General features: G+C 37.8%; 1 protein-coding gene across 5 annotated transcripts in view; it reads right to left on the bottom strand.

Moving 5' to 3' along the window:
* Nucleotides 1-12,905, bottom strand: part of SYNE2 (spectrin repeat containing nuclear envelope protein 2) — a 319,917-nt gene that overhangs the window by 106,794 nt on the left and 200,218 nt on the right. For all 5 annotated transcript variants that reach the window (XM_025442804.3, XM_025442803.3, XM_025442805.3 and 2 more), the window contains 4 exons: nucleotides 11,828-11,965; nucleotides 5,582-5,767; nucleotides 1,775-1,897; nucleotides 350-532 (listed from right to left, as the gene is read on the bottom strand). In XM_025442804.3, coding sequence (XP_025298589.1) covers nucleotides 350-532; nucleotides 1,775-1,897; nucleotides 5,582-5,767; nucleotides 11,828-11,965 — 630 coding nt within the window. The remainder of the gene's footprint in view (nucleotides 1-349; nucleotides 533-1,774; nucleotides 1,898-5,581; nucleotides 5,768-11,827; nucleotides 11,966-12,905) is intronic.

The following is a 12,905-nucleotide window of genomic DNA, read 5'->3' as shown; positions in this document are numbered from 1 at the left end:
TGCAAATGTACTGCTCAGATTCCAACCTCCCTCCACAGCATTTACCCATGTAGATCTTCAATAATTGTAGGATGGAATCCAACAGATGATATCTAAGCTTTAATGCCTTTGATCGAACAAGAATAAGAACTGAGAAAAAATCATCTTAGCTCCATTTGAACAATAAGCTATTATTTTTGGTCAAATATCATTTCCTGGATAATAATACTGGAAGAGACCTAAAAGAATCAACAAAAGCAGCATCTTGTGGTCATGGGAATCTCACCGACCTACCATTAAAACTGAAAACAACCAGCTTTTGCCAAAAGTTTTTCAGCCAATTAGGTGGCCATCATCATAAACTGCTCACCTTTAATAATTCATTTTGTTCCTGAGTCACATTTTCCAACAGTTTTATATCTTGTAAAAGCTGATTTGTCCGCTGAAACACAGGTAGAGGTTTCATTCCCATCTGGGCCCACCGCAGTTCCACTTGGTAAGACACCAGTTCAGCAATGGCTTTCTTCATGGGACGTATATTTTCAAGTATGACCTTAATTATATCAGATAAGCACAGTACATAAATGAAAAAAAATAACCACTGCTGAATTTATTCAAAATTAAAATACTGTATGATTTAGTCTTTATAGTTTTGATTTTGAAAGCATTTCCTTGGCTCAGACTGAAAAGAACTCTTAGATCACTTGTGACCTGATAGCTAAAGGTCTCAGGAAAGAATGCCTGGGGCAAGACTAACCCATTGCCTGTGTTTGGTTCTGTGTTTGGACCACCCCTGCCTTCCTTCTCCTCTTCCCTCCCTCTCTGTAGAACTGATGATTTGCTTTGTGTCGCCAGGCAGTGAGCTGTGCAAGGGCAGGTAGTGTTCTCTTTCATTCACAGCAACTGAACCTAGCATGGGGCTTCCCAAAGGAAGGTCTCAAAAAAATGCTTAGTGAATTGAACTATCCTGCCAAATATCCTAAGTCTCAAAAGTATAATTATATTTTGCTTGAATGACATCTGACTTCTAAAGATCGGGATTTATATAATCAAAAAATGAGAAGAGATTATTCACTTTACTAGTCCTTCATATATATCACTTCATTTAATCATCACAACTACGCTAGGAGGTAGGTATCAGAACTTCCATTTCACAGTAAGGAAATTAGGTGCACAGAAGTTAGAAGATCCAGAGGGGGTCAGACTATAAGAGGCAGGCCTGGTAACAGAAACCAGGCCTGCCTGATTCCTATTCCAAATCATAGGCTCCTAACTGCTAGGCTGAGGGGGAATCAATGTCTGAATGCTGTCTAATATGTCTCCAATCCTGTGCTAGCAGCTCTGTATACACTGTAATTGTCCAGTTTAATCACCACAATACCAACGTGCAGATATGAAAGAGAATCTAAGAAATGTTAACTAATTGCTCAAAGCCACATAACCCATAAGCAGTGTAGTTGGATCTAGAACCCAGTTGTCTTGAGTAGAGGCTCAAGCTCTTGAACTATTAAGCACTGTGATTTGACAGGAAGGCAAAACTCCCAAAATTTGAAGTTTTCAGAAGAAATTAAATGAAGGAAAAAAAAAACCCAACCTATAAGAAAATTATCTTTTTATAGATAGTACTATATGATTTAAAACATGATATTTATTGTCATTCCCATCTACTTTTCAACTTTATTTTGCTATTACTCTAGCAAGAATAAGTACTTTTTATCACATCATATAATTATATATTTAAAAATAAACATAAGTATTATGAGAAAATTTTTTATAATGATCCATGCTTTCTTACCTCCCCATGCTTAAGATGTTCTTCTGGTGAAAAATCAAATATTTCTTTTGATAAGAGGATAGCTTTGATTTTTGAAACTTTTTTCTCTATTGATTTTATTTCAGTTTCAATAGCAACCACATCCTAGAATTTCAGAAACAGAAAAACCTCTCATGCAGCATATATTTTATGTTAATAATCTATAAAACACAATTTATTGCTGTGTATTCTATTCTCCTATTTAACCAAAAATATTTGCCGCTTATATCTCTTAAAAATTAACTGTATCTTCAACAAATGGTGTTGGGAAAACTGGACAGCTATGTGCAAAAGAATGAAACTGGACCACTTTCTTACACTATACACAAAAATAAATTCAAAATGGATTAAAGATCTAAATTTAAGACCTGAAACCATAAAAATCCTAGAGAAGAACACAGGCAGTGACTTCTTTGACATTGGCCATAACAACATCTCTCTAGATATGTCACCTGAGGCAAAGGAAATAAAAGCAAAAATAAACCATTGGGTCTACATCAAAATAAAAAGCTTCTGCACAGCAAAAGAAACAATCAACAAAACTAAAAGGCATCCTATGGAATGGGAGAAGATATGTACAAATGATATAATCAATAAAAAGGTTGTTCTATAATCAATAAAGGGTCAGTATGCAAAAGATGTAAAGAATGTACACAATTCAACACCAAAACCAAATAATCCAATTAAAAATGGGCAGAAGACACGAAGAAACATTTCACCAAAGACATACAGATGGCCAACAGACACATGAAAAGATGCTCAACATTACTCATCATCAGGGAAATGCAAATCAAAACTACAATGTGTTATAACTTCACACCTGTCAGAATGGCTAAAATAAAAAACACAGGAAACAGCGTTGGCGTGGATGTGGAGAGAAAGGGACTCTTATGTGCTGTTGGCAGGAATGAAAACTGGTGCAGCCACTGTGGAAAACAGTATGGAAGATCCTCAAAAAATTAAAAATAGAATTACCATGGGATCCAGTAATCCCACTACTGATAAAGAATACCAAAACACTAATTCAAAAAGATATAGCACTCCTATGTTTATTGCAGCATTATTTAAAACAGACAAATTATGGAAGCAAATTATGGAAGTGTCCATTGATAGATGAGTGGATAAAAAAGATGTAGGGCATATATATATAATGGAATATAACTCAGTCATGAAAAAGAATGAGATCTTGCCATTTGCAACAAGATGGATGAATCTAGAGAGTATAATAAGTGAACACGTTATTCAGAGAAAGACAAATACTGTATGACTTCACTCATATGTGGAATTTAGGAAACAAAACAAATGAGCAGAAGAAAAAAGAGACAAACCAAAAAACAAACTCTTAACTATAGAGAACAAACTGATGATAGTTATCAGAAGGAAGATGGGTGAGAGGATGGGTGAAATAGGTGAAGGGAATTAAGAGTATACTTATTGTGATGAGCACTAAGTAATGTACAGAATTGCTGAATCACTATATTGTATACCTGAAACTAATATAACACTGTATGTTAACCATACTGGAATTAAAAAAAAAAAGTGTACATAGATGTTGACTGCTTTTAATAAAAAGGTCGTTCTATTCATAGCATACCACTCTATAAAACACTGCTTAAACTTTGTTGAGTTAAAACTTTTCGTTAAGTCCAATTTTCAATTACTTACACTATAAGAACAAGGTATTATGTATCTGAATCAACTTTTTTAAGTTTATTTTTTTAATAAACTTAAAGTTTATTAAAACTTTATTAACAAACTTATTTAATTTTATTAACTTAACTTATTAACTTTATTAAGTTTTTTTTTTTAATTTATTTATGATAGTCACACACAGAGAGAGAGAGAGAGGCAGAGACACAGACAGAGGGAGAAGCAGGCTCCATGCACCGGGAGCCCGACGTGGGATTCGATCCCGGGTCTCCAGGATCGCGCCCTGGGCCAAAGGCAGGCGCCAAACCGCTGCGCCACCCAGGGATCCCTATTAAGTTTATTAAACTTAAACTTTAAAGTAATCTCTATACCCAACATGGGGCTTGAACTCATGACCCTAAGATCAAGAGTTGTATGCTCTTCCAACTGAGCCAGCCAGGTGCCCCTGAATCAATTTTTAAATAAATTCACAATATCTACAAAGTCTTTAGATTTATCTTTGGAATGTGTTTAAAATTTTTTTAAATTTTTTTATTTATTTATGATAGTCACACAGAGAGAGAGAGAGAGGCAGAGACATAGGCAGAGGGAGAAGCAGGCTCCATGCACCGGGAGCCCGACGTGGGATTCGATCCCGGGTCTCCAGGATCGCGCCCTGGGCCAAAGACAGGCGCTAAACTGCTGCGCCACCCAGGGTTCCCTGGAATGTGTTTAAATACTTGAATACAAGTGGGTCTAATATTTTTTTAAAATTCTATCACTTTATGTAAAATGATAAAGTTGCCCTTGGAAAAGAAACACAAAAGGAGCTGAAAAAATTGACAGGATTGCCAATCCCCTAAAGAACTATTGTCATACAGAGTCACTAAATTACTTTGTAACATACTCAGATTAACTCAAATAACAGATTATTTGCCTAGTGGTTATTCTCTCATCAATGTCAGCCTCTAGGACTTAGCTAAGAACCTTATGACCATAAATGGATGAATACAGGCTGCAGACCCTACAAATCGAAGTCCACTTGCCGCACTGTAAGAGGGCCTTTATTTATTTATTTTAAGATTTTATTCATTTATTCATGAGAGACACACAGAGAGAGAGGCAGAGACACAGGCAGAGGGAGAAGCAGGCTCCATGCAGGGAGCATGATGTGGGGCTCGATCCCGGAACTCCGGGATCACGCCTTGAGCCAAAGGCAGACGCTCAACCGCTGAGCCACCCAGCTGTCCCTGTAAGAGGCCCTTTAGGCCTGCAGTAAGAGCTCAATGCAGAGACACTGTAGCAAGCAAAAGCAAAGAAGGAGATAGGTAAAACTACATAGAAATAGAGTGAGGATTTCAAACTAAAGCAGTTTGGAGCCATTTAACATCAGATAAATGTAACTTTATTAGCAAATGGAAGAGTGAGTATAGCAACTTTGTAGTAATAACTCCAAGCTATGAAGAAAAGTTAAATTATATTGGAATTATTTTTTGTATCTTATATTGAAAAAGTTATAAGAAAACATACAATATCCCTTAGAGTAATTTCTATCAAAAATCGTAAAAGCATTTAAAAACCTTGGAATAAGCTTCAATAACCCAGAATGTTTACCAATTATTATTCCCTGAAGTTATATAAGCGAGGTATAGAAAATGTAACTGATAAACAAAAAGTAAATGATTAAGACTAATTGTACCTACCCTTGCTATGTGACTTCATCCTTAAATAAATGCCTCACATGTTTCAAGCTAAAATAAATAAAATTAGTTTAAAATCCTGTGGCTGCCATACAGCAGCCCCTCAGTAAATATCTGCTATTGGCAAATAAAGATTTGAGGGGTTATCTGTTTAACTCCCTCTTTGCTAATCTGTGCTTTTATATCAACAATATTGCCTGTCTGACAAAGAGAAAACAATGAGTTTATTTGATCGGGATTTTTTCCTTTGAAGAGATCATTTCTGGACTGAAAATGGGGATATGCACCATGGGTTGCAAATCAAAGTAAAATATAATTCAAGAAATAAGAAAATAAATGAAAAATGTACCAGATCAATATGTCTTCATATAATTAAGAGTTGAATAGCAGTATAACTCTAATTTACTAAATGAAATATAAATTAAAAATAAGAAATCACGTCTTTATTGTGCCAACTTACATCAGCCACCCGCTGAATCTGTGGAAGGCTTTCCATGATTTTTTGTTGTAAAGCTGCTACTTGATGATTTAACTCTTGTACAGACTGTGCTAAATCATCGGTTTCAAAAATTATTGACAAATCTTCTAGATCCGTGAAAATTGAATGCAAAATATTGTGTTTCTGTTCTGAATCTTCCAAAGCCATCTGCACAATGGAAAACAAGGGAGAAAAAAGAGAGAACATTAAGATGCTGAAACACTTGATTAAAATTGAAATCAGAGAAAATTTTGTAACTATATATGGTGATATACTGTGATGATTTCACAGTACATGCAAATATAAAATCATTATGTTGTACACCTGAAACTCATACAACATATGTCAATTTTACCTTAGTAAGAAAAATGTGTATCAGAGAAATTTTAAATTTGTCTCAGTATTTCAACTCCTATTCATATCATTTCATGATAAAACACTAAACACTCCATATTGTCAACAGCACTGAGTGACTTTGACTTTATTTTTAAAAATATTTTCAAAGACTATTTTATTTTTTATTAATTATTATTACTATTTTTTTTTTTTTGAGAGAGAGAGCACAACAAGCAGGGGTGGGGGGGTTGGGGGGGGAGAAAGAGAGAGAGAGAGAAAATCTCCAGCAGGCTCCTCACTGAGGGCAGAGCCTAACTCAGGGCTCAATCTCACAACCATGAAGTCATGACCTGAGCCAAAACCAAGATGCAGAGGTTTAACTGACTGAGAGACCCAGGCACCCCAACAACACTGGATGACTTTAGATCATCTACTCCATATTTGTGGGCTTCTAGCAGCTATTTTATATCATGTAACCCTGCTCTTCCAGCCATCAGTAACAGAACCAGGAACACCCAACCTGTAGTCCATCCCTCTGTAATTTGATATTAGGGCCAAGAAAGCCATTCAGGCTCTCTCTCATTGGCTGGACTTGCAATTTTGGGAATGTGAATTTGAGAGAAATAGGTAAGTGAAGTGGGGATGGGAAATGAAGTGGGGATGGGAAATGAAGAGGCAATCCTGTGGCTTGCCAGTCCTGGTGTCAATGATCTCCTCAGGCCTTCTCAAGTGATGCTACTGACTTCATGAGATGCCCTTACAGCTCAAGTTGACCTGAGTAACTTGGCACCCACGGGGTCTATCTGATAAAATCCAGTAAAAGTGAAAAACATCCATTTTTATAATTTCTTAGACATTCCTCCTTATAATTTCTTTCTTTTTTCTCCTAACAATGATAATGTATTAACTTTCCAACTTAACATTTCAAAATCTCAGCCACCAACTGGAAATGTTCAACCTGCTAATATAGTCTTCAGGTAAGTCATAAAACATAATATGGCATGAGAAAGAACATTTACTAATTCAATTTGAATTCTAGTCACAGGGGATCCCTGGGTGGTGCAGCAGTTTAGCGCCTGCCTTTGGTCCAGGGCGCGATCCGGGAGACCCGGGATCGAATCCCACGTCGGGCTCCCGGTGCATGGAGCCTGCTTCTACCTTTGCCTATGTCTCTGCCTCTCTCTCTCTCTCTCCCTGTGTGCCTATCATAAATAAATTTAAAAAATTAAAAAAAAATAATTCTAGTCACAAATCTCTAAAATTTATTGGATTATTCAGAACTTTATATTGTCCTTATTTAAAATACCAGAAGGAGAAAATTTTATGGAAAACAAACTTAAAAACAATGCTTTTTAAAAATCAATAATACTATTTATAATAGCATTAAAAAACTTCAAATACTTCAGGATAAATTCAACAATTTATGTGTAGGACCTGTACACTGAAGATTATGAAACACTGCTGAGAAAAATTGAAGAAGACCAAAATAAAGAGATACATCATGTTCCTGGATTGGAATAGTCAATATAGTTAAGATGTAAATTCTTGCCAAATTGATCTACAGATTTAATGCAATCCACTCAAAATTCCAATAGTCCTGTGTATATTGACAAGCTGATCGCAAAACGTACATGGAATTGCGAAAGATACAGATTAGCCAAAACGAATTTGAAAAAGAACAAGTTGTAGAATTTAAGCTACCTGGTTTCAAGACTTCCTATAAAGCTTTAGTAATCCACATCAGTGAAAGAACAGACACACAAATCAGCAGAATAGAAGAGAGAGCCTGAAAATAGACCTACAATTGATTTTCAACAAGGCAGTTGATATTAAATGAGGCACCAAGGTAATTCAATGGTGAGTCTTTCCACAAATGGTGCTGGAACACTCAGACATTCCCAGAGAAAAAAAAAATGAACCTTCATACCATATACAAAAACAAACTTGATATGGATCTCAGAGTTAAGTCTATAGAATTTCTAGAAGAAAAGACAGGCAAAGACCCTTGTGATACTGGGTTAGGTAAAGATTTCTTAGATACAACACGAAAGGCTAACCCGTAAAAAAAAAGTATTGATAAATTGAACTCCACCAAATTACTAACATTTGCTCTTTGAAAGACAATACTAAGAGAATGAAAGGCAAGCCACAGACTCAGAGAAAGTTTGTAAATCATATATCTGATAAGGGACTGGTTTTTGGAATATTTTATAAATAACACAATTTAATAAAAAAAGACAACCCAATTAAAAAATTCAACAGCCATATCACAGAAGTGCACAAATGACAAACACATAAATAAATGTTCAAAAAAATTAAAAAAAATAAAAAATAAAAAAATAAATGTTCAAATAAATAAATCATTAGTCATAAAGAAGGCCATTTAAACTATACATGAGATACCACCATGTCACTAGAATGGCTAATATTTAAAAGACAGATAATATCAAGTACAGATGAGACTATGGAGCGATTAGAACTCACATGGCCAAAGGGCTGAAAAATGGTTCAGCTATTTAGGAAAACAATTTGTATTTTCTTATTCAGTTAAATACTTACCATAAAAGCCAGCAATCATATTCCTAGGTATTTACCAAATGATATGACATGAAGACATACATCCATGGTATATGACCTGTCTATGAACGTTCACAGCAGCCTGATGGGCAGGTTCTAAGTGGGTCCCGGGATCCCCACCTCCTGATATTTGTGCCCTTATAATCAGCTCCTCTGAATGTAGGCTGGGCTTACTGAATTACTTGCTTATTTACTATTGTCTTTACTGATTTATTTGCTAAGATGTCACTTCCAAGATGAGGTTATAAAAAGACTATTTCTGTCATGGGGGCTCTCCTTTTAGATTATTCATGGTGAGGAAAGTCAGCTACCATGCCATGAGGCAGCCTTGTGGGGGAGGGCCACATGTCTGTATATGGAAGTGGATCTTCTAAGGCCTGCCAATAGCCAAGTAAATGACCTTGGAAGAGCATCCTGTCTTTTCCCTCACCTAAACTGAGGCTTGACTGCCTTCTTCTAAGAGACCTTCAGCCATGCATGAATTCCTGACTCACAGAAACTGTTTGTTGTTTTAAGCTGCTAACCTAGCACAGCCCAAAACTTGAAACAAGCCAAATGCACATTAACTGGTGAAGGGATAAACATATGGCATATTTCCATAAATGGGACACTACTCAACAAACAAAAGAATGAACTATCTATAAAAACATTAACCACCTAAATGAATCCTGAAAATATTATGCCAAGCAAGAGAAGTCAGGCACAAAAGGTATATACTGTATGATTCTATTAATGGAACATTGTGGAACCTATGTTAAAAGACACTATATTAATATATTACAAACTATATTAATTAAAAACAATGAGTGAGTGATTCATAGGGTTAAAGATTGGTGAGAGGAGACTATAGGAGACAGATGAAACTTTTTGGGGTGATGGAGATGTCCTTTACCTTGATAGTGGTGGTGGTTACATAATTGTATACCTTTATCAAAACTCATCTAGTAGTACATTTAAAATAGGTGTATTTTGGCCCACATGGCTGGAAGTTGGTAGTGCATGCAACTCTTGATCTCGGGGTCATGAGTTCAAGCCCCCAAGATGTAGAGTTTACTTTAAAAAAATTATAAACATAGGTACACACACATACACACACACACGGTATATTTTACTACATGTAAATTATACCTCAATGAAATTTGTTTAAAAAAAAGTTGTTTTTCAATATTTACAATGACAGTTTATGTTTCGATGATTCTTTTTTTTTTTTTTTTTTTATTCATGATAGACATAGAGAGAGAGAGAGAAAACAGAGACACAGGCAGAGGGAGAAGCAGGCTCCATGCCGGGAGCCGGACGCAGGACTTGATCCTGGGACCCGAGGATCGCACCCTGGGCCAAAGGCAGGCGCTAAACCACTGAGTCACCCAGGGATCCCCTCGATGATTCTTAATTACAACAGTAGTCTTTCTGAAATCATCTCTGGGTTATAAAAACCTATTTTAACAAATACAATCAAGGTAGGTTGTAGTGCAATTAAAACAGAAAGCTTAGTTGGGAGTTTTAAGAAGACATGTAAAAAAAAATCAATGCCTCGTAATGCTAGAAAAATGGAAAGGGGTATCTTAAAAATAGGACAGCTATTTTCAAAGTAGAGAAACATGGTATATTCACATATGACTAGTTGTTTGAGACTTGCTTCCCATTGGAGGATTTATGTGGATGCTTCTTGTGGTAAATCAACCTCCCCTTGGTCTCACTTCCTCTAGCTCATAAACTAGAGTTTCATAAACTAAGGCCAGCAAATTAGGATGTCTTGACCGTACAGATGCATTTGTCTGAATTCACTCGTGAAAAACATTTTTTTGAACTCCTAAGAAGCATCTGAGGAAAGAAGTATTAATTCCTCTCTTCTGTCTTTGCAAACTCCTTGAAAATGGTGAAAAATATAGGCAATTTAAAATAAAAGAGGACGTGCTATGGGGATGTGGAAAGCCAGCCCAAGAGATGGGGGCAGAAATCACAGGCAAGGAGAAGAAAAGAAACAAGTGGGTGAAAGGCAGCTTTACAACTGTTACCACAGGGCAAAGCTGGGCCAACAGATCTGAAACATCAGGGAGGTATGAAACCAGTTGTTCACTTGGGAACACATTGTGCTATTCTAAAGAGATAAAAAAGAGCTGGATCTATGTTGAAGTCTGATTAATTCTAAAAATTGTTATAGAATAAACCTTTTCCTAAGAGATTCTTTCTGGTGTTTGAATAATAGGAGAGAAGGAAATACGCCTTCACAGTAGAATGTAAGCCAATACTACTTGGCATCTGGAAGATCTCTTGCAGTCATGGCCCCAAGTAGGAAAATACTCTCATTTATTTTGTCTTTGTAAGGTAGCATGGAAACACCGGGCACCAAAGAGGACAGGCAGGACATGTTGAATCGATGGCATGCTAGAGCTTAAAGGAACTGTGGATTCATTTTTTAATGCTGTGTAACTAACTAATTACCACAAACTTCGTGGCTTAAAAGAAGACAAATGTATTATCTCATACTTTCCATGGCTCAAGGGTACAGGCGTAGCTTCGGAGGGTACTTTGCTATCAAAGGCTATCACAAGGCGGCTATCAAGGTGCCATTTGGAGGACAGGTTTCTCTTCCACGTTCATTCAGGTTGTTAGGAGAACTCAGTCATAGGGCTGAAATCCCAGTTTTCCTGCTGGCTGCTGACTGGGGGTTGGGGATGGTGGTGTCATTCTCAGCTCCTGAAGGCTGCCTGAGGGTCCTAGCCCCAAGACCCTGCCCTAATATGGCAGCTTTACTTCATGGAGCCAGCTGGAGAACTCTCCAGGGTGCCATCAGAGAGTCTTATAATCATATAACCATGATTAATTATGAATTCATGGGAGTGACTACCCTATTATCTTAGCCATATACTATATATGCTAATTAATAGAGTGGCTCTCTCATCATATATTCTCCTATTCCTTCCCTGCGCTCAATGGGATGGGGTTATACCGGTTGTGTACATCAGGGGATAGCAATATTGGAAGCCATCTTAGAATTCTATTGCCCCAAACCATCAACACCAATCACTGCAATATTCTTGCTTCACAATTGGGGAAAACTGAGGCCCCTAGAGGAAGATAGCAAATTATCCATAAAGTCATGTAGTGTTTATCAGGACAAAGAACTAGACCTTGTCTCCAAATTTCTGTCTGGAATCGACCACTCACCTAAGCTTCCTTCTGCCATCTAGCATGGTTGAAGATAAGGTTGTTTTTTGGGAAAGAAGGGGAAAAAAGCACAAGAGTCACCTAGACCATGAATCATTATGAAGGTTCTAGGACGCTCAGGAAACACTGGAGAAGAACACTTACCTGAAGGGTACTAGCATGCTGACTCAGCGCCTTTGAAGAATCATAGTCAGCAGGATTAGCCAGCAAACGGTTGGTGTTTTCTATCCAAGCCTCAGTACTCTTCAAAAGGTCATGATATTCCTCCATCTTAACCGTGGCCTGTGAAAGAGAGGTAGTAGCAAGGGGTCTGGCACCTTCTACTTGAGTCTAATGAGTCTTGATTGAAGAATTTGTTACACTAATGAGCCTGGAGCTACCTTGCCCAACACCTCCAGGTTTTGACCTTTCTAACATTTTTTTTTTTTAAGATTTATTTATTCATGATAGAGAGAGAGACAGAGAGAGGCAGAGACACAGGCAGAGGGAGAAGCAGGCTCCATGCAGGGAGCCCAACGCGGGACTTGATCCCAGGACTCCAGGATCACGCCCTGGGCCAAAGGCAGGCGCTAAACCGCTGAGCCACCCAGGGATCCCAATCTTTCTAACTTTTAAGACTAATAACCCTGACCGTAGGTGGAAAGGACTTAAGCAGTTCTACCCTAATGCCAGGGGTGTCAGTAACAGTTCCCAGGTAGCCTGGCAACTCGTCTGGTTCCCATTTTATGCTCCATTCTCCACACTGGATTTGTATTTTGTCCCCCTACAGGGCCTTGTCCTATAATATCCCTCTTCCTCTGGGACTAGGCTCCTGCCTCATACTGTTATGACTCAGGAATTATGGAGGCATTCTTGCTAGATCACATGTACAACTCACCAGCCTGGACCCTTATTTGGAAAGGAGGGAGACAGTGCCTCCCAAATCAGTGTTCCCAAATGATTCTTTCTTGCCACTGGTTCTCTCCAGTGGGCTCTTGAGCTTGCCTGTCGGAAATGCCCATTACCTACTGGGAAACCCACACTCATGTGGAACCCTCCCTGCTGAGGGCCGACTCTCCGTGCCTGTGTCTGCCCATTCAGTCAGATTTCCTGCAGGTGTCAGGGGTTAAATCTGTCCTCCCAGTGCCCACCTGAACCTGTCATGTGGCTCTAGCTTCAGAATCTAAAACTGGCAATTCAAAGGCAACTGGTGGGTAGCCCTGGTGGCGCAGCAGTTTAGCGC

This window comes from Canis lupus, chromosome 8 (assembly GCF_003254725.2).
Source record: "Canis lupus dingo isolate Sandy chromosome 8, ASM325472v2, whole genome shotgun sequence".
NCBI lineage: Eukaryota > Metazoa > Chordata > Mammalia > Carnivora > Canidae > Canis > Canis lupus.
Note: the sequence above shows the minus strand (reverse complement) of the source record. Positions and strands in the feature narration are given on the sequence as shown.